This window comes from Phodopus roborovskii, unplaced genomic scaffold (assembly GCF_943737965.1).
Source record: "Phodopus roborovskii unplaced genomic scaffold, PHOROB, whole genome shotgun sequence".
Lineage (NCBI taxonomy): Eukaryota > Metazoa > Chordata > Mammalia > Rodentia > Cricetidae > Phodopus > Phodopus roborovskii.
In genome coordinates this window covers 37,328,404-37,350,171 of record NW_026126511.1, presented here as the reverse complement: position 1 = coordinate 37,350,171, position 21,768 = coordinate 37,328,404, and the positions used below count along the sequence as shown (strand labels likewise).

Here is a 21,768-nt window from a genome sequence, read left to right as displayed (position 1 = left end):
TGTGGTTGAGGGTCACCACAGCATAATAACTGTATTAAAGAGTTGTAGCATTAGGAAGATTGAGAAACCACTGTCTTAACTGAAGAGAACTCCTACATAGAACAAAAGAATTGGTCTTACTCTGCTTTGGGGACAGAATCATCTTAAGTGTATAAACATTCATCATCTATCTGCTCTGCCTATCTGGGACATAGCACAAAGTCTTAGGAATCGCATGGTATCATGCTGGAGTTTAATGTCCTAGCTCCTGACATCTCTGTGGCTATCGTATGACATGTACAAAACAGCATGGAAAGAGAAAATCCATCACCAGGCAACAGACACAGAAATAAGAGCACTGGGATTGTAAAGTGGGCAAGAGGATCAGGAAAAGTTGGGTATGCTATAGAAATTATGTGCAAGACACTAGAAAATGGTGAGGAATTAGACCATATCAAGGCAATGCATTTTGCAACATTTGGGAGTGTAAGCATGTAGGTAAAAGAGAGAATGTGTTGAAAATAAATAGCAGGCAGAAATATTAACATACTAAAGGTCTCTATATCCACTGTTCAACCTTGTTCATTGCTGCTCTATTCATAATAGCCAATAATTTTAAACAGCCTAGATGTCAGTCAATGAATGAACAGGTAAAGAAAATATGGTATATTTTTACACAGTAGAATATGATTCAGACATTAAAAATGAAACTATAAAATATGCAGGTAAATGGTTGGAGCTAGGAAAAAAATCATCTTGAATGAGGTATCCCAGACCTAGAAAGGCACATGTGGTTTAGCTGTGAAGTCTTTGGTAAGCAAGCTACAATACATATAACCACATGGGGGAGGTATAAAGTAAGGGAATGAGGGGTGTGGATTTCCCTAAGAAGAAGCAATAAAATAGATGGCTATGGATAGACAAGGGAGGGGGACAGGAACCGGATGATCAAATGGGGAGGTTTGGGGAGGGAATATGGGGAGAGACAGATAAAACTAAGGGCCATTTGAGAGGCTGTATGCAACACAAATACAATAGAAGCAAGCCAAAATACATACATACATACATACATACATACATACATACAGGCAATCTAAATGAAGTTTCCAAATAAAAGTGGGAAGAAGACGTATCTCATCACCCAATGAAGCTTCCAGTACTGGGAATGGATCACATTTAATTGATTTGTTGGCCAAAGGACACGACACATGGGAACCTTGTCAATAGCTCTGTCCTATTCTGGTTTTTGTTTTATCTTATTTTAGTTTATTATCATTCTTTAGGCCCATATTTGTTTTCTTTTTTCTTTTCTTTCTTTCTTTTTTTAACCTTTCCATATTTGTTTTCTAAGGAGAGATGATAGGAAGTGTAGATTTTGATCGGAGGGGAGGTAGGGGGAATCTTGAAGGAGTCAGGGAAGGAGAACCATAATCATAATATATTTGTCTGAAAAAATATATTTTTAATAAAATAAGGGAAAATAAATCTTATATTTTAATTGGCGGGAAATTCTTAGCAGTAAATTATTTTGAACTATGCAGGCACCTGGTATCAGAAAATCACCCACATGGGTTGGAGAAGATGTCTGGCATACTGCAGCAATTTTATATAGAAACCGCTGGGTCTGCAATAGAAGCTTCTTGGAGAAGAGGGCCACAAATTATCTAGGCCCCAACATCTGTGATAATAGCCAAATGGAATATCACCATGCAGTTTTCACTTACTGTGGTGGTTTGAATGGGAATGGCCCCCATCGGCACATGCGTTTGGAAGTGTGGTCCCCAATAGGTGGAGCTATTTGGGAAGGATTGAGATGTCTGTTCTTGATGAAGGGCGTGTGCCACTGAAGTCCGCCCGCAGTCCCATTTAGTTCTCTGGTGCTGTGAGCGAGCGAAAGCTCTAGCACCATGCCTGCCTGCGGCCATGCTTCCTTCCCACCGTGATGGTCATGACTCACCCTTTGAAGCTGTAAAACCCAAATTAAACCTTTTCTTTAAAAAGGGACTTTTTTAGTTACATATAGGCAGGCTCTTGCATGAAGAAAATACTTATGTTTCTTAATATTTGATACGATGGTTATTTTACAAATTAAAAAAAAAATGACATCTGTTAAAGCAAGCTGGCAAACCACATGCATTCTTGAGTACATATTGCCACCCGGTGGCTGAAGTGCACAATGCACAAAGAATGGCCAGGGCAAAACAAAAGACAGTGGAAGGTTCTGCCCCAGTGCTTGTGGTAAAGCTTTGTTTATGTTCAATGGAGACTGTCTACCGTTTGTAATCACAATCTGAATCACATCACTCACTCAGGGTGCCAGGGTAGGTTTTACTATATTCTTAAAGTAGCTGGATAAACCTTATCAGGGCCTTTCAGCAATGAGAGAAAAATATGTGAGATGTGTGCTTACCACCACATTAAATAATAACATGAGTTTAGCACACATGAGACTCACAGGCACGGATGTCTAATAAGGCAAATCAAAGGCACTTTGCTTGCCACAAGTCAGAAGGCAAGCTGTCAAGGCAAGACATTAGAGAGACTCAAATCTTTACTCCCCAAGGTACTATGAGCTCTAACGTGATATTAAAGATGGATTACATTCTTGACATAATAATTTGAATTTCCCTTCATCTAAAAGCAAAGAAAGATTCTGTGTGGGGATATACCGAGACACTGGGGAGAAGTTAGGTCATTTGAATGAGTGTTGAAGCCATTAACACAGGAATTTCCTAGCTGTTTGACTTGGAGGAATGCAGCAGTATTTTCCTTTTGAAGTAACATCCTAAGCACCTTCTGGAAGTCTCTGGAGAGGCTAAAACCTGTTTACTGTGTTCTCTAAAATAGAATAACGGAATGTGTGTGATTTGAATGGCACCAAAGGTCCAAGAAAATCAGAAGAGGATGTCTTACAGCTGCTACGCAGCATCTCCACTGTAAGGTATACCTGTCTACTTTGAACACTTCTAGATAGGGAACCCATGAACTACTGTGATCCTTTGCTATGTCTTGTATTTCTTTATCGCAAGCTACTTACAGGTTAATACATTTAGCCTGTTACTACTTTATGGATATTGGTAGAAGGCACGAGATGCCTGGGATAAAGACTTCATTGCTCACTGTTAGCAGCCAGCATGAACATCACATGGTTCCCCCTTGTCCCAAGTTGTACAGAGGCACCATATAAAAACACAAGTGTATCCTGCAGTAGGTTTGTGTCCTAGATTGGGAATGCTGGATCTATGGAATCTAGCGTTCTTGAAATAAATGCCAAGCAAGCTGGCTGGATGTCCATAGACTTTAATGTCTCTATTAAGGTGGCTTGCTCACACACAACCCTGAAAAGTGGCTTGGATGAACAGCAGGAAGCGCTTTGCATGCTTGGTCCATGGAATAAAAGTATGCTGAGATGTTTAGGCAGAAGTGTGGTTTGCTGATTTCCAACAGTTAACTTACTGGGTTTTCTTATCTTTCGGCATTTCATGTTTCAAATGTGTGCTTTGTTCTAGTCCACAGCCACAGAAGTCTTTTATCATTTCAAAGCCTGTTCCTCCATTGGTCCTAAGTGGCTTTGGGTCCTTCATCATTATCAATGGCTTTTCTCTTTTGACTTGTTTAGGGTTTACTTTCTCAAATGGAATATAATATACTCAAGAATGAGATAGTCTCACTTCAGAGAAGAATGAAAATATTATTTTACTCTAGACATATACTTTTATAAGGCTTTCTTTGGAGCTCCATGGCAATACCACCAGTTCCCACTCCAAATCCCTGACTTTTATCATAAACAGCCTGCTATTAGACACTTGTAGTATCTTTATGTGCCAGAGGATGGAAGCTCCATGTATGTGTCCGTGTGTGTGTGGCTACAAGTGGGTGTGTGTAGGAGCATGGACCCCATTATCTACCTGTCTCCTCGTCCTCCATTCTGGGATTGTATGCCTATTGCTACCACACCAGGAAGTTTTGTTTTGGACATAGATTCTGGAGCTCACACTCAGGTCCTTGCACTTGTATGGCGAGCACTTTGCCAATGGACTCATCTCCCTGGCCCTTCCATGCAGATTTCCACTAGAGCTGTTGTGGCAGCTAGATTCCATTTACTGCAATTGTAAGTGTCAGGGTAAGCGTGTCTTCAGGATGGTCATTATTTAGTAGTTCCAGCAGAAAAGTCGAGTCGTGAGTCCTCAATGTCTTTATTTTAGGAACTATGTAAGTATTTTCCATAAAATATTTGTTCTAATTTATTGTGTGCAAGAGTGTTTTGCCTGAAAGATGTATGTGTGTCACTTGCATGCCTATTGCCCATAGGCATTAAAGCTGAAAATAGATTAAAGCAGAATCTACTAATAGATTTTTAAAACAAAACATTATGGCCAAGTGCCTTAAATGCATCTCCTTTGCAAATATTCTTACTTTGGGATATTTTTAGTATATATTGTTATAATTTAAATATGTTCACCTACATCTTGATGCCACAAAAGCATTTGTTAAATAGTGGTCCTAAAATTAGCTATGGTCTACAATCCTTACAAACTCTTAAAATGGCCAATCTCATTTAAAATTGTTGCATATGGGAATCTTCCAGAAAGCTTTAAAAACTACTGTTGCTTATCCTGGCTCAGATCCTGCTTTTTTTGGTCTAGGGAGAGGCTTAGACACCAGAGATTTTAAAACTTACCTGTAACAAGTATGGTTTTTTCTGCCCGCCATCGCTGGTCATCTCCTGCCGCCATGCCACCAGCCCCAAATAACACACAGAGACTCTGTATTTGATACAATACTGTTGGCCCGGTTACTTGTTTCTTATTGGCTAGCCCTGCCTTTAATTATTAACCCATTTCTGCTGATCTATGTATTTCTCTTACCGGGAGCCGGCGGCATACTGTTTTCTTCAGACTCTCCATCTTGACTCCTCCTTACTACTTCCTATTTCCTCCTTGTCTCCTAGTCCCTCCTATCTTCCTTTCCTATTGGCCAACAGTGCTTTATTATTAACCAGTATGAGAAACATATACAGAATGACATCTCTCATCATCTCCTCTTTTGTGTTTAAATAAAAAGAAGGGGTTTAACCTTAACATAGCAAAATATATAACACAACAGTTATCCAATAAGAATCACAATTAACAATATTTAGTCCATTAACATTTAGCAAGATTAAAGGAAACTATTCTATCATCTATCCTATATTTGTGAATTTAAAGTCCTACTTACCAGGTGATGATGCTGTTGTGCAGTGGAAATTGAGAACAGCCCTCAATCTAGCATTCAAAAAAATTTCTTATTCTTTACTATTGAATACTAATAGAAATCACTGCAAATTCAGAATTTTCATGGAAAAGCTCCATATGTTTAATCTTCTGTATCAAGCCACTGTCATAAATATTTGATTCAACAGATGATATTCATTTTATTAAAATAATAGGAATAAGTTCCAATGGCAGACTCAGTATAACACTAAAAATACAAGCATTATAGAACTGGAAAGGATTAGTTGGTAAAATAAATATTTCTTCCTAACATACATGGTTTCTAAAAAGGCATCTATATTAAACCAATATTTTAAAATTTATATTGCTATTCAAATTGTGTAAACATGACTGAATGTCTTTTAAAAATAGGTTCATACTGTATTCTTTCTTTAAAGTGACTTTATATGTGATTATTATTTAAATAAATTTCAAGTAAACATTAAATATTTACCCTTTTTATTAGAATTAACAATGTATATATACTCTAAAATGATTCCTTATCTACAGAATTCTAGACTTTTGTTTATATCATTAAAGGATTCCTTTTCCTTCTTCCTCATTTTCTGTCCCTGATTTTAATGATTGCAACATTGTATTATCTTTTCTAGGTAGTAAAAATATGAAAATGAATTAGACATGGTCTTCAGTTGGATGGAATTCATAATCAGTAGAAAGCTGAGAAATGCACCAACATTTAGGGACTACAGTGATCAGAAGAGCAAGAGGCATAGGAGCTCAGTAAAAATGCACTTGAAGAAAATAACAACAAAACCTTGTCGACACATCTTAAAAGTATGTTCAGATTAGACAACAGTGAGGCGAACCACCAAGGAAAATGTTCTGCAAGGGATAACCTCTTATCTGAGTATCTGAGCCTTAAAAGATGTTAAGATTTATTCAAGAAAAGTGAGGTCGAAAACCTTTATATCTAGAGTTGCAATATAGGTACAAAGACAGAAATCAGAAGAAAATATGGCTTTGAAAATAATGGTGAGAACTCCTGGGAATTCAATTTTTCTTTCTTTCTGGCTCTCCTTCTCCTCTCTCCCTTCCCTCCACAAGCATTAAAGTCTAAAAGAACATAAGCTAGTCAACGTCCATGTGTGACCTATCTTCAGGAAAACTACAGCGACACATCCATTCACTTAGATGCTTGCAAAATATATGTCTTGATTCTGTTCTTTGTTAATTTAGTTGAAAGCCTGCTTGAATGAAGTTTGAGTTCCCCTTTGTTTTTTGAGATAGTGTTTCCCTATGTAGCCCTGGATGTCCTGAAATTTGTTCTATAGACCAGGCTAGTCTTGAACTCAGAGACCTGTCTGTCTCTGCCTCTTAAGTGCTGGGACTAAAGAGGGACACCACTATGCCCATCAAATCTTTTAATATAACCAAAATTGTCTATTTTGGCCCATCTTACTGGAGTTAGGAAAAGAAAAAGTATAGGATGGTTGGAGCATATGGTAAAGGACGGGGACTGGATGAAATTACAGAAGTAGGCAGGAGTGAGATCATCCCACCACTCATACATTCCAGTGAGTATGTCTTCATTTTGGAGGGAATGGAAAAGTCATAAAATGATGTTGAGGAATGTAAAGCAAGCAGATTTGCATCTGTAAACAATCAATAGTAGCAACAAATGGGTTTGATAAGAAATGACTAATGACATAGGTAAGTTATGGTGACCTAAATGTCTGTGGCATTTGAGACAGGGATATGAGAATAAGTGTGTTATATGTTGAGGCAGTCATGTGCAAAGAAAAGGAAAGGAGAAGGAAATACTCAGAAACATTGCACAGCTTCAGATGGGGAACTGCATGAATGACACTTTGATTTATGACACAGAACACCAGAGGGAAGCAGGGGTTTGGAGATGATGAGTGAAATTTACTTTAAGTTGTCACAGGTATGTCCTACAAACTCTATAACCAAATCTACATATAAATTTAAAAATAGAAAATGATTAAAATGACCACTTTATGACTGTGAAAATGAAGATGATATGAACATGAAGAAATACAGCTTTAAGGCATGTTATTTTAAAAGGTAATAGAAAGGTAAAGCATTGTAAACTATGAAATGTGCAATGTATGATACAAGTTTTCAGAAATAATGGTGAACTCAGTTGTTAGGGGCTGGAGAAAAGGCTTAGCCAGTACAATATTTGCTGTGCAAGTATGAGTTTGATCCTCTGCACCAATGTAAAGCCAAGGCCAGGCACAATGGAGTGTGTTTGTAATCCCTTCACTGGTGGAGAGCAATTGAGGAAGGCACTGACATTGACCACTGGCTTCCTATACACACACACACACACACACACACACACACACACACACACACACACACACACATTTGAACAAATAACACACACATACCTACAGAAAAATAAAGCCATTTAAATATTACCATCAAAAGATTCATCTTCGACAAAAGTTTCTCGTTAATTAGAAGTACTCATGGGGATGGGTCAAGGAAGGAATATGATATTTTGAGCTATAGAATTTGCTGGAAATCTTAATTGCTTAATAGAAGAACTGCATACGATAACCTTTTTAGAATTAAATAAGTCAACAAAGTTGGCTTCAGACACAAAGAGACACAATTCACCTTAGGTATCTGGACCAAGACACAAGGAGTATGACTTGAGAATATCCTTTTTCTGCAAAGAAAATGCAAGCATGGAAAGTTTCTCTCAACACAATTGACATGCAATCTTTGTGTTCAAAATAATCATAACGTGGGGAAAAGTAGTACTGTTTCTCCTTCCTTCATTAAGCAATGGCTTGACCAACAGCAGCTGCCTCGGCCTTGACATCACAAGTAAACTTTCAAAAATGGGGACCGTAATGTCAGGGCTACCATAAATACATCTGCCAACAAACACACTACTCATCCCTGCAATTACATTTCTAAAAACTCCTAATTTACAATGTATCCAGTGTTTGTGTCTGTGAATTTTCACTACTTAAAGAGGCCAAATGCCACACTTAGTAGTTATTTCTGCTTTGCATTTAACATGCGTATACACATTAGGAGACTGATATCTGAGCAATGATTCTCTAACGTGGCATACTTCCACATATTGGTGGGGTTTTCTAAAAGCTTATGCAAACGTTAAGATGTTGGATACTTCATCAATGTAGATTTGGGACAATCAAATGAAACCCAATTTCAAATCCCACTATGAGATACGATAGGGTATAGCTTATATGTTACTGTCCTTTCATCACAACTTTTCAGGCAGTGGGTATTTACATTTTCATCATGTGACACAGTTTAAATGTCCCCGAGGGTTCCCCTAATGTGCGCACATGCGCATGTGCACACACACACACACATGCGCTCACATGCACACACGCACGCACACGCATATGCACACACACACACACACACACACACACACACACACACACCTGCTTATAGAAAAGCAAATACTAGCCCTTTCGTAGGAGACTGAAGTGGTTGGGAGTTCTTGAGTGATTCTATTTGAACTACAACATGCTGTGCCTAAGGGAATACCAATATTTCCATTCATTTTAAATACCCTTCTCTTTTGCACAAGGGGCATAACAGAGATTAACGCTTTTTTACCTTTATGCTAAGAAACACCAGAGCTATTTGTAAAGCATTGCATGCTGCCTCCTAGTGGTGAAAAACTTTCATTTGTTTTGAAAACTCAACAGCTATATGTGGAGGGGTCATGAAAATTTTGGCAATTTGCTAGAAGTTTCTTAATGTGCAGTAATAAAAATGAATTTAAAATTAAATACACAATGAATCCAAAACCAAAGTTAATAAAATATTATTGTATTTGTTTTTGGAATGCTGTGGTACATAATGCAAAGTAAGGCTGCCTAAATTTATAAGCCTCAAACAAAAATACACAGTGGAGAATTAGAAAATTACAGTCTTTTTAAAGGTGTGAGAGTATTTTTTTTTTAATCTTTACATTTTCGTAAAGAAAATTCTCATGAATTTGAATTTTCTGTCTTAATGTTCTCTATTTGATGCTTTCCTTTACATGTGTAGGAATATATATTTTATTTAAATTTCATGCTGGGCTAAGAGAGTCACGTGAGATTAAACTAAGCAAGGCTATTCAGCTGTGCAGTCTCCTACTGACTGCTACTTTGCATTGGGCAGAACATCTGGATGGCCACACCACTATTTTGTTTCTTTGTTTTTTTTTTTTAACCTACCCCAGCACCTCAACAAAATTTTGACCAAATATATGAAAAGAACATTAACAGAAAGTTGAGGATAGAGTTTAAAGAGCTTTGACTAGGCACAGAGCCAGAAAGAGGACTGAAATTGTAAAACACATATTCAAGTCTTACCTCCTCACAAATTATGTGATTCCAGCCTTTATCTCAGTGATGCGGTTTCTCATTTGAACAAAAGGGTCAACTCCTAACCTACAGATTTTATAGAAAATATAAAGGTAGAATATGCGAAAATCCATGCTAATCACCAAAAAAATAACAGACTGTGTGTACACACAGGAAATACATATGAAATTTAAGAAGTGAGGTATTGGGCATACCCATCACTGCCTGTAGAATAACTTCTTCACAGTTAAGCCACTGCTTTCTTCTCAGTCCTCCCTTTATTCCTGAAGAGTTTTGAGCAACATCTATGCTGATGATCTTAAACGATCATACCTCTTTAATTTCTATGATTAAATTATTTTCACTGGTTTAGATCTTGCATGTGTTGTGTGAGGGTTCATCCTTGAACCCTTTTGCTCACTCCGATTTTCATCCAGACAATCCAATCTGATTCAAGAGACTCAAATTATCATTCCTTCATAGTTAACCTCCAAACCTATTTGGGTGCAGGCTCCATTATAAGTTCACTCATTGACCAAATAGTTCCACCTGGATACTATTCATTCTAGATAAGGTGAAACTTGTTATCCTTCCCCTAATCCCAAACCTCCTCCCACCCTTGATTGCCACTCAGTAGCTGGGTAAGTAAAGCTGGGAGTCATTAATAATTTCTCCATTCTTCTTCACACCTCACTTCCATGATCTTGTGAAAGATCTATTGAACTCACCTCTGAAATGTCCCTCTAATTTACGAGTCTATTATTTCATTTTTTAAATATCCCAACTGAGCTGGGCGTGGTGGCACAACAACAAAAAGGGGACTTTGGAATTACTGCTGCAATTGTGGCCACCATTGCCATTTCCGTCACTGCTACAAGATTTGCCATTTCTCAAAATGTCCAGACTGCAGCTATTGTAAATGAATGCTCAGAGAAAGTTAGCCAAGATTTGAACCTCCAAAATAGTTTAAATACTAATGTTCAATTAGGAATATTGACTTTAAATCAACAATTGGCTTTAGCACAAGAACAGGTTGATTGATTATGGATTCATCAACAATTGTCTTACTATCATTCTGTTTGTGTGACTCCTGGAAATGTTAATGCTCCTGATGGAATGTTACCTTTGTCAATTTCACTACCCAGTTGAGCCATGCTATTAAGGTGATTAATGCCACTCATGTGGAGCCTGTAAAAGCTAGTGATTGGTGAAATTTGATGTCTCATGTGGGGGTTATGGGTACAGCACTGGTCAGGGTCTATTGTGTTATCCCTACTCCAGGTTCTGGGTATCGGTGCCTGCATCTGGATTCCACAACCAGTACAATAGACAGGTAAGTGTCACCCGACAGGCACTCATGGCCTTGGCAGTGTAACCTGAATCAGCCTAAGTGTGGCTACAGATGCTGGAGAAGCGATAACCAATGACAGGCAACTCCTAGTGGGATCAATGCCACCTAAGACAGGGAATGATGAGAGCATTTCCCCATGATGGGTGAGGTATTTGTTTCCCAGGTGACCTAAGACAGGGTTTGCTTCATTTAAAAAATAAAAAGGGAGGAACTGTTGGGAAATTTAAGTACTTGTCCCTTACAGTGCTCTTCCTCCCCACCCAGCTGTCGAACTCCCATGCTCTCAAGGTTGATCAACAAGGTTGTTCTCATAACTTTCCGGTGTGCAGTGCCTTGACCCCAGGTGTGGGTGGTGCATGATTTCCTCCTATGCTTAGCCCATCCCCCTGGCGTGGGTATATGAGCCCATTTCTCTCTGTAATAAATGGCAGCAGCTTCCTCTTCACTTCTCGTAGTGGTCTGTTAAGTTTTTCAATCCCGAAACCCTCTGCCAAGTTTGGTACTCTGGCCGCTCATGCATGGCAAAGGGGTAATAAAGAAACAATACATTTTATTTAGCCATAATGAAATTATCAAATTCATAGAAAAAACAATGGGTCTGGAATTATGTTGAACAAAATAATCCAGACTCAGAATAACAAATATTGCATGTTCTCTCATATAGAAATCCTGAATTCAATGTTTATGTGTACATACACATATATGTATATACACATGTATGTATGTGGGTATAAGTGTGCACACAGGTGTTAAACCTAGAAAGGGAACATATGGGAAAAGAGGACTGAGCAAGGAAGGGGCTGATAGAACACATTAGTTGTAGAAGGGCTCCTGGGAGTGGAAGGTCACATAAGGGAAAGGAAGAAAAGGGAGGATCAGCAAAAACATGATGTTTGAAAGTGCCATAATAAAACCTACTCTTGTAAGGCAACTAAATACATACATACATACATACATACATACATACATACATACATACATATTCAAAAGGAAGTGTTTATCTCTCCTACTGCATTTGACTCAAATGGTAAAATTGACTTTATTTTGATTCACTGTGCTATAAGCCTCATGCAAAAAAAAAAAAAAAAAAAACGAACTGGATAGATCTGGTCTTGATTTACAGACAAATACAGAGAACTTGGAACTTGGGGAATAGCATCACATTGATTCTTTGGTCAGTTGCCATAAGAATTAAACCAAGATCATCTGGCTGTGGGTAATAGTGAAAGTATACCTTTTGTAATTTTGGTTTTATATAAATCAAAAAGCTAAAATTTTCTTTTGCAAGCAGTGTAGAAGGATGCTCAAAACAGCGATGCAAAATTCCAGTCATGAACCTATAAAAGACACAGAAGTAAAACATGAGTTTCTAACAGTGTTCTTAGAACATTAAGGTAGGAATCATAGAGTACAGTATAAACTAAAGACATTGTAAAGAGTAAGTGGATGGGGGGTTGGTAGGGAGAATGGGAGGATGGGAAGGAGAGGGAACTAGATTGGTATGTAAAATAAGATTGTTTTAATTTAAATAAAAATTAAAATAGTATGGCAAAAAACCATACAAATTGAGTGAAACTGTACAGAAAATTGAATATGTGCTAAAGTGTCAGTCAGTAGTAAATCATTGTCATGAAATTGCTTTATAGAAGTCTAAAAGGACCTCCTTTTTGTAAATATTTAATAGGAGCACCAACACATTCAATTTTGTTTTGTCCGCATCTGCTTTTGCTTGGCAGTGGCGGAGTTGACTGGATGAGACAGACACTGCATACTCTATATGACATAAAAGATTTACTGGGTCAGAGAGATGATGACTCAGTGGGTAAAGGCTCTTGCCATCAGCCTTAATAACCTAAGCTGGATCTCTGGGAGCCATAGAGTAGCAGAAGTGGACACACTACTGAAAGTTATCTTCTGCCTCCACACATGTACCATAGCATGGGCACTCATGTGTGTGACACACACACACACACACACACATACACACACACACACACACACACACTACAAAATATAATTTTGAAAAGATTTACTATCTATCCCTTTAAAGAAAAATGCCATTTTTTTTTACCACCTATGGTAGTTAGAAAGTTAGTTTATATGTGTGTAGATTTCTTATTCTATAATTTAGAATCTTTATGCAAACTTTCACTATATATTTCATTATTTAAAACAATTTGAAATATATTTTGATCATATTCCTCCCCTTCCTACACACCCAAATCAAAGTTCTTTCTCATAAAAAACAAACAAACAAACAAACAAAAAAACTCAATATAAGAACCCCCTCCCCAAACCAAGAAAACTAAATTAAACCATAGTTATGTGGCCTTATCAATTCTGGTCCATTGATCAACTTTCTGCTCTTATGTCAATACCATGCTGCTTTTACTACTGTAGCTTTGTAGTACAACTTGAAATCCAGGACGGTGATACCTCCAGCAATATTTTATTATTCAGGATTGTTTTAGCTATATGGTGTGTGTTTTCTCTCTGTCTCTCTCTCCCTCTCTCTCTCTCTCCCTCCCTCTCTCTCTCTCTCTCTCTCTCTCTCTCTCTCTCTCTCTCTCTCTGTGTGTGTGTGTGTATTTCCATATGAAGCTAAAAATTGTCCTTTCAACATCTGTGAAGGCTTGTGTTGGGATCACATTCAATCTGAGATTGATTTTAGAAGTGTGGCTATTTTTACAATGCTAATTCATTTTTTTTGTTGTTGTTGTTAAACAAAAATAGTGAAAGGTATAAAGATGCTGTAATAGAAAATGCATAGATCAAGTTCACATCAGACATAAGAATTCTTTATACAGGATTTTTAAAAAGACTAAATTACTTTAGAAGTTTTAACATAAGCCTATTTTATTATATTCTTCATTAACTGGGAAAAGAAACGAATATTCTTCCCCATAGAGTATGTTCCAGAAACTTTTTCATACCATTTTTTGTCACTTAAAAATCAAAACTTGATTATTCTTATAGGGAGGAAAGAATATTATTAAATTTAATTGCTTTTTCAATGAAGGCAGGGAAAGGCTGCAGGGAGGAAGAGAGGGAGAGCTGAGTGGGGAGGGCACATGGGAGGAGACTGGAGAGACCACAGAGGGGGCTGTGTACCTCATTCTCTAATGCATATGAAGCCAATCTGTGTACCGAAGTTAAGGCCATCTCGAACATGGGAGAAAAACTTATCAGGATGGCAGGATGTGCAGAGGTCAAGATCTCCCTTCTGGTCTTGAATATTCTGTGGAATAATTCCTCCTTGTTCTAGAAGAATCCTTAGAATAAAGATTTTTCAAAAGATGGTGAGAGTTTATGTTACACGAAAGATGTGTGTTTACTTGAGTGAACACATTCCAGGAAAGATCTCAGAACGACGGAAGCTGCTATTTACTTCACAGCAGGGCTGGTCAGGAAATGATAGACTTTGTCAGCATTTATCACCAAAGCTCACATACGAGCTGTGTAGTGATCCACACCGGCCTGCAGACATGTGCTGGCTTCAGGGTGGTGTGAGGAGAATTAAATGCTTGCTTGGGAAGACGAGCATTGGTGTACAACACTCATTTTGTTCTGACAGGACACACTTTTCCCATCTAACCTTCCCCCCCCCCTCTCTCTGCCTATAACATTCATGGTATTTTCTGTGATACAAATAGAAAAACACATGCCTTTTTTTAAAATGGGGTTTTCCATGTATGTGCATGTTAGCTCCTTAAATATTTGCTACCTGAATAGTTGTGGGGAGTTATTTACTGTTCTCGAAAGTAATTCGCATCTCAGAAACAATACGCAATACTCAAACTTGTGGCCCCACGTTGAAATCACACACCTGGTTGCTTTCCGGATGTCAACATAGGGATTCAGTGAGTCCAACTGCCGTACACATGAAGGATGAAGATTATGAAACGAGGTTGCCGATTCTCTGGGGAGAGTAAAACAGCAAGGTCCCACGGAAGGTCCCAGAACAACAATAATGTCTTTCAAATTACAGCCATATTCTGCTATCATGGCATTCACAGTAGCCATAGCTACACCCAACAAAGTACCTTTCCAGCCTGGAAAATGGGAAGAAAAAAGGCAGAAGAAGTTAAGTATGTAGACTTTCAACCACTTTTATGTCTCAGTGAAAAATGAACAGCTGTGGTTTGTGTATTCAAAGTTCAGGTATAACAGATGAGCTACAAAAGCAATGACTCCATTAAAGTCTGTCATTAACATTAGATGCACTACACAAAGCACACGACAGAGCCGACAATTAATGGGAGTTTCCTTTGAAAAATGGTATTGACGTTTTCTCCATAGGAATAATGCCCTTTTATTCCTTTCTCCCTCTTTCCTATTAACCAGGGCAATGGACACATAAAATGTACCATTTAATTCACCGGAGTGCCCAACTCAGCATTAACATTTGCAGGGGTACATTCCTAGGATTCTTTCATCTTAGAAATTTGAAACTATATTCACAAATAATAACTTCTCATTTCCCTATTCCTGTAAAGTGTTTGTTTATGAATTTTAGTTACTCTGTGTACTTTATGTGAGGACTATCATATTGAATTAGCCTTTCTGTGACAGGCTAATTGAATCAGGGTCTAGAAGGTTCACCCATGTTGTGCCATGTGGTCCGAGTTAATAGACTTTTTAAAGATAGACTACTGTGTCATATATGTCGTACCACAACAGTTTGCCACTTACTCATTTGTCGCTGAACACTTAGGTTGTTTCTACCTCATGGATCTTATGGATGAGGATGCTATAAATGGAGATGTGAGTTCTTTCAGACATAGAGCGAGAGTTCTAGGTCACATTACAGTTTTATTTAACTTGTTAAGGAATCGCCATACCATTTTTTAAAAACTTGAGATAGGGTGTCACTATGTAGCTGGAATCCACTATGAAGATCAAGCTGGCCCCAGACTCCAATATCCTCTGCAGGGATTAAAGTGCCACCATATCCAGAATACCATTTTTTAGGTGAATTTTCACATCTTTTGTACGCATCATTCCATTAGTAGCCACTCTAACGGATGCATGAAGAGATTATGGGTCTGACTTAAATTTCTTTAATTGAGAATGATGTTGATTGGCTTTCCTTATGCTTCTTAGCTATTTGCAAATAATTTTTAGGGAAAAATTCCATTCCTTAATTTCTGATTTTCCCATCTCTACCTCCTGAGTACTGGGATGACAGATGTGTGCCACCACACCTGGTGTGAATGAAGCCATTGGACAGTGTCATCCATGCCAAGTATGCATTCTATCAATGCAATTGCATCCCCAACCCCTTTACCCATTCTTCAGTCCAGATGTTGTTTTACTATACAATTGCAGGTGTTGATTAGTGATTAACCCTTATTAGATATAATGGCTTGCAAATAATTCCTGCCATCATGTGGGTTTCCTTTCTACTCCACTGATTATCCTTTGATTCATAAACATTTTTAATTTAAATAAAGTTCTATTTACCTGTCTTTCAATTTCCTCCCTTTTCTTGGATACCTAAAGGCTATATTGCCTAATTCAAAGGCATGGATACTTACACTGCTGGGTTTTTTGTTGTTGTGGTTTTGTTTTATTTTGTTTTGTTTTCCCTAAGAGTTTTATAATTTTGCCTCTTACAATTTAGGTCATTGATCCATTCTGACCTAATTTTTTAAATACTCTCATGGTAAGGGCCAGAATCATTCTTTGCGTGTGGGTGTCTGCTTTCCACAGCTCACTGAATAAGCAGTTTGGCATCTTCATTGAAAAGCTCTCAATCACAGTTCAGGGCTTCTTTGTAACTTATGGGCTCTCTATTCTATTTTGTTGGTTTATATGTTATTTTTAATAAAGTGCTATATTGTTTTCAATATATAGCTTTGAAATGAGTTTTATAATTAGAAACTGAAATGTCCAACTTAGATCATCTTTTACAAGATTGTAGTGACTATCCAGGGACCCTTAAAATTAACATACATAATTTAGGATGGATTTTTTTCCTGTACAAATGCAGTTAGGGATTTCCTAGGATTGCAACAAATCTGCAAATGATTGTGGATAATGTTTACATCTTAATAATTTTGTCTCTATGAACATGGGACTTCTAATTATCTCATACTTCTTTAATGTCTCAATAATAGAGTCTTGTGACACTAAAATTAATATTTCCAGCTAATAGTCTCCTTTCACAGACCTTTCTACTGTCTTTTTATTTTATTTGGATTTCATGGTGACTTCTAAGATTAAGCCACTTTCTTCATTCCTGCTTCCATTTAATTTCCTAAAATAAAACCTAAAAGCATTGCATTTTTTCTTCCTTCTTTTATTCTGATGCAAATTCAGTTGATTTAGTTGGACAATGAGTTTCCTTACTTCCTTTTTTTTCACCATTCCATATACCTGTCCTTCTAAAGCTAAACACTTGGGTAGAGAGATCTTGGAAGAGATGGTAGAAGTAATACATATTTAAATAATAGAGTCAATGTGTAAATAATAGAGTCAATGATGTGTAATCGTAGAAAGAGGACTAGAATGAAATACTGGGTTGTTAAGTTGGTAGATTAAGCCTCAATAACAAAAACAGGAAAGTGTTGTGGTAGAAAAGACTTTAGGAAAAACACGCTGAATTTTTAATATGATTCTGAGATACGTTTGGAAATACGGGCAGTGATTTTCAGAATGAAACAACTTAGCACAGATATTTTGATTACTGTCAAGACTTTTCTACACACAGGGATACCTTTCTTCATCAGAAACCTTCCTTTATCACCTCACCAACACAAGCATATTTACACATACACAGCTAATTTAAAATATACAACATGCCTCATGTTCCCATTCCCTGGTACCCAGACATCAAGGATACTCAGCCAGAGGCAGCCACACCTTAGAAGGTCTTGAAAAGCACGAAGGGTTGTCCTTTGGTTATTATAAAGACTATGATTATTATGCAACATTAAAAACTTCCAGGGCTGATGATAATTCAATCCGTATGGCAGGATTATCTTGCCCTATATGTTAAGAGAATATCCTTGCTTTGAAATAATGACAGACTTAAAACTACAGATTCCTGAATATCACTAGATACCACCTACTTAGGGAATTCTACTCTGAGTCATCTAATTTGACTGGTATCCTCCTTATATCTGTTCCTATAGTAAGAGTATACAGGCTTCATCCTCTCACAGAGCAATGCAATTAACAGCTTTCTACGTCCATCAGAAAAAAAAATTACAAAATACCTTGTACTGCAAATTAACAAAATATTAATGGTTTAATAGGAACACCTACCAGAGTGAGCAACCCCACAAGCTTTCTTCACAGGATCTGCAAAGACTATAGGTATACAGTCAGCACCAAGAGCTGTGATGGTGACTCCTCTCTGGTTTGTGACTATTCCATCGTAAGATTCAGGCTCCTTCCTCCCCATTGTCCACACGTCATTGGCGTGATCAGTCTAACACAAAACACAGGGCAAAGATGTTTTCTTATGAGCGGCTTCTTATGTGTGGGTTTTTCTAAAAGTACTCATTTGGGCACAAAGTTGGGAAACATGGTATGGCTATCTATCCACTTCTCTACATAATAAAACATCAACTATAACATCTCTGCAGATGTTCAGAGGAAAGAAGACTCAAAAGTCGTGAAAGCTCCAATTAGAGATGAGTAAAATCTCTACTTTAGGTACTTCTCAGAAAAGGCAAGTTTCACTTTCAGGAAAAATGAAAGTACCAAATCAGGGATTCCTCCCTCCCCCTTTTCTTAGACTCACATAAATCCAGAATTCTTCAACATATTTTTCTCCTCACTTTGGACCCTAGTTCTTCCCAGTCTTCTCTTAGTAAGTAATGGCCCAAACTTTTTTTTTCCTGATCATCCAGGGACCTTTCTTCTATATTGAAAGAGTTGTATATTGTATATTCAATACACTCTTCTATATTGGAAGTGGTGGAATATATATATATGTGTATATATATACACACATATATTTACTCAAAAGTAACTATATTTCTAGAACTGAGGAGTTCTAGGTGAAATACATATATACACACATGCATGTGAACACACACACACACACACACACACACACACACACACGAATATTTGCTCTTCAGGCTATAATGTATAGACGAAATAATTACAGCATTGTTCTAAAATGTTAGATGAAGCATTAGAAGCAAAAGCTAAATAGCTTAAAGTTTAAATAGTTATTGACCTATTGAAAAATCCAATATTTTGGAAAACCGAAATATGTAACACAAATTTACCTTTATTCGGTAAAATTTCTCTGCATTAAATCCTGCAGCATTCGCCAACCTGCGAAGATTTTCTTGGACAACTACTTTGGGATCTCTCCGTTTGGAACTACTGAAAAGATTGAGTGAGCTAAGAGTTGGTATGTAAGATATGCCACCTGTTCTTGTAGTAAATCCGTGTATGAAGAGATCTGTTGAAGATAAGTGGTAAAGAGTAAAAAGACATTCTACAAAAGACAGTCTCTCCGTCAGGCCCTCCCTGATCACTCACATCCTGCAATTATTTATGTGGTTTCTCATTCTGCTCCTCTACCATGCGCTGTTACATACTGGGGTCACCCTGTGGGGCTGCTGCTCTTTGAGGGTACTTTTATTTCATCGTCTATTATACATAACAGCATACAGCTCATGATAAAACTACTTATCCAAGGAAGACTGATTTTTTTTTTTTTTTTGAAAGTTCATCCTCTGTCCAAATGCCCAAAAGGCTGAGGTTATTGTTTCTGCATCAAAGATTTTCTAAGACAGAAAAATCGTTTTTTGTTTTTTCCTCCCCCCCCCCCCCCTTTTAGGAGGATTGGGAGATTTGCTTTAAAGCCGAATTTGCATGGAGCCAATTTGTTTGTTTGGAGTGGCTCTGATGACATCATCCCTTGATGCTGCCCACCCACATAAAACCCCCATGTTGCAAAAGATGAGCAGTTCACAAGAGTCAACAGAAAAGCGAAAAACAGGAAGTGAGCAACTTCTGAAGAAAGCCTGGGTTTCCCTGCAGTGCAAAGGACAAAGAGTGTTGAAGATACCTGGGATCAAAGGAGATGTGATAATACTTAATTCCCCTTTCAGAGCTGGCAGGCCTCTCAAGTAAGTTTCTATTTCACTCTGGATTTCTTCCGGTTGATGAATTGTGGGTGCATTTACTTCAGTGACAGGTTTTAACAGGCTCTCCCTCCAAGCTACCTGTAAATCTTCAAACTCAAAATCATAGACGGCAGTGAAGAGCTGACCAATAAACGCCTTCATGAACATTTTCCTGTGCTCTGGGACAACAACCTTAATGTGGCTCAGATTTTTTTCATCAATTTTTTGTTTAATTGCATACAAAGAGGCAGCCACACTGGGATTGCTAACAGTCTCAAAGTCTCTCATGACAAGTGGGAATCCATTTCCCGCTTCCAGGTCACAAAGATCGTGTTCCCTATCCCTTTCTTGGGTGACATTACTGCAACTCATTATGCAAAGGAACTTCGCCTTGGGGGCATGACGGCAGTGAATGCTGTTCAAGGTCTTCAATAATGTTTGATGGCAGATTTTCTGTGAGTCCAATTTTAAACCAAAGAGATCAACCAAGACTGCTTCAGCCATCCTTCAAACATGCACTTTTCTTCAAAGATGACTTTTGGGCCAGATCAGCTGTAAAGAAATATTATCACAAATAACAGTCAGTTGTGCCAGTCTTCGTAGAGGTACAACAGAAATACCTGGTGGGCAAAAAGAAAAAAAAAAGCAACTGTGCTAACACGAAAAGTAACCAGAATAAATCTAGAGTCCAGGCCAGAAAAGAGATTAAGTCCTGCTTTTAAATTATAGGATGCCTGTCGGATTAGATCACATCTTGTATGAAATACTGAGGCCTCACCTTTAGGATGTCAAGTTGAGCAGCATCAGCAAATCTGTCTGTCTCTGTCTCCCTGTCTCTGCCTCTCTCGTTTTGTGGCTTTTGAGACACGGTTTCTCTGTGTATCCCTGGCTGTTACGGAACTCACTCTGTAGATCAGGCTGGCCTCGAACTCAGAGATCCTCCTGCCTCTGCTTCCCAAGTGCTGGGACTGAAGGCGTGCACCACCACCACCAATCTCGTTTTGTTCGATAGAAGCTGACCAACAGGATAGGCTTTCCCCAACATTTGCACAGCACTCCAAGCTTGGGTTGATCACAACAGCCACTGCAATTTGGACCAGGGGCCACTACCGGCCACTTGCTGATTCTTTGGCCCATTGTTTACCAGTCCTCCCCTCCCCGTCCCGGCTGGAGCGCCCCCACCCTCTGCTGACCCCTTGCCCCTGAATTCCTGGCCACCCCTACTGCTGAGCCCTCATCCCCGAGCCTGCCTGGGCCCAGCCTGACCCCCACTCCCCAGGGCACTGGCGCTGTCATTCATTCTTCCAGCTGTGCAGGGCCAGCTGGGGACTAGACTGGGCGCCTGCAACCCGTCCCGTCACCGCGGGCTCCGCCCCTGCGTCCCGGACTGGCTGGCACACTCACCGCGCTCTCCTCGGCAGCCGGGAGCTGGGAGAACGGCCCCAGAGTCGCCGGGAGTCTGCGGGAGTCTCCGGGAGTCGCCCTCCGTCCCGCCCCGCAGCGTCGGTCCCGGCCTCCGGGCGGCCTGGGCTTCCCGCGGGCGTGCTCGCCCACCGGCTCGCTGTTCCCGCCGCGGCCGCGGGGCGGCGCCCGGGAGACGCCCGGAGGAGCCCCTGGCGGGGGATTCCCGCGCCGCCGCCCAGCAGTTCCGGGTCAGCGGGCGCCGTCGCCCCGAGGCTGCGGGAGGCCGCCTGAGGCGGGGGTCGCCGAGGCGCGCGGGGCCTGCCCGGAGGCGAGCGGAGCAGAGCAGAAGGGGCGTCAGT

General features: G+C 39.1%; 1 protein-coding gene across 1 annotated transcript; it reads right to left on the bottom strand.

The window, feature by feature from the left end:
* Positions 1–11,930: 11,930 nt before the first annotated feature.
* On the bottom strand, positions 11,931–21,565 carry Lacc1 (laccase domain containing 1). Its single transcript, XM_051195353.1, has 7 exons — positions 21,410–21,565; positions 19,948–20,557; positions 19,157–19,335; positions 18,180–18,345; positions 14,737–14,962; positions 14,022–14,182; positions 11,931–12,247 (listed from the first exon to the last, which is right to left on the bottom strand). Exons 2-6 carry the CDS (start codon positions 20,507–20,509, stop codon positions 14,023–14,025), a joined length of 1,293 nt encoding a protein of 430 aa, XP_051051310.1. The 5' UTR covers positions 20,510–20,557; positions 21,410–21,565; the 3' UTR covers positions 11,931–12,247; position 14,022.
* Between the last annotated feature and the right edge of the window lie 203 nt (positions 21,566–21,768).

Coding starts and splice junctions, on each gene's coding strand:
- Lacc1 (XM_051195353.1), bottom strand. CDS start 20,509: ATGGCTGAAGCAGTCTTGGTTGATCTCTTTGGTTTAAAATTGGACTCA. Junction 19,336..19,947: donor CACATCTCCTTTGATCCCAG/GTATCTTCAACA, acceptor TATCTTCAACAG/ATCTCTTCATACACGGATTT. Junction 14,183..14,736: donor GACATCCGGAAAGCAACCAG/GTGTGTGATTTC, acceptor CTTTATTCTAAG/GATTCTTCTAGAACAAGGAG.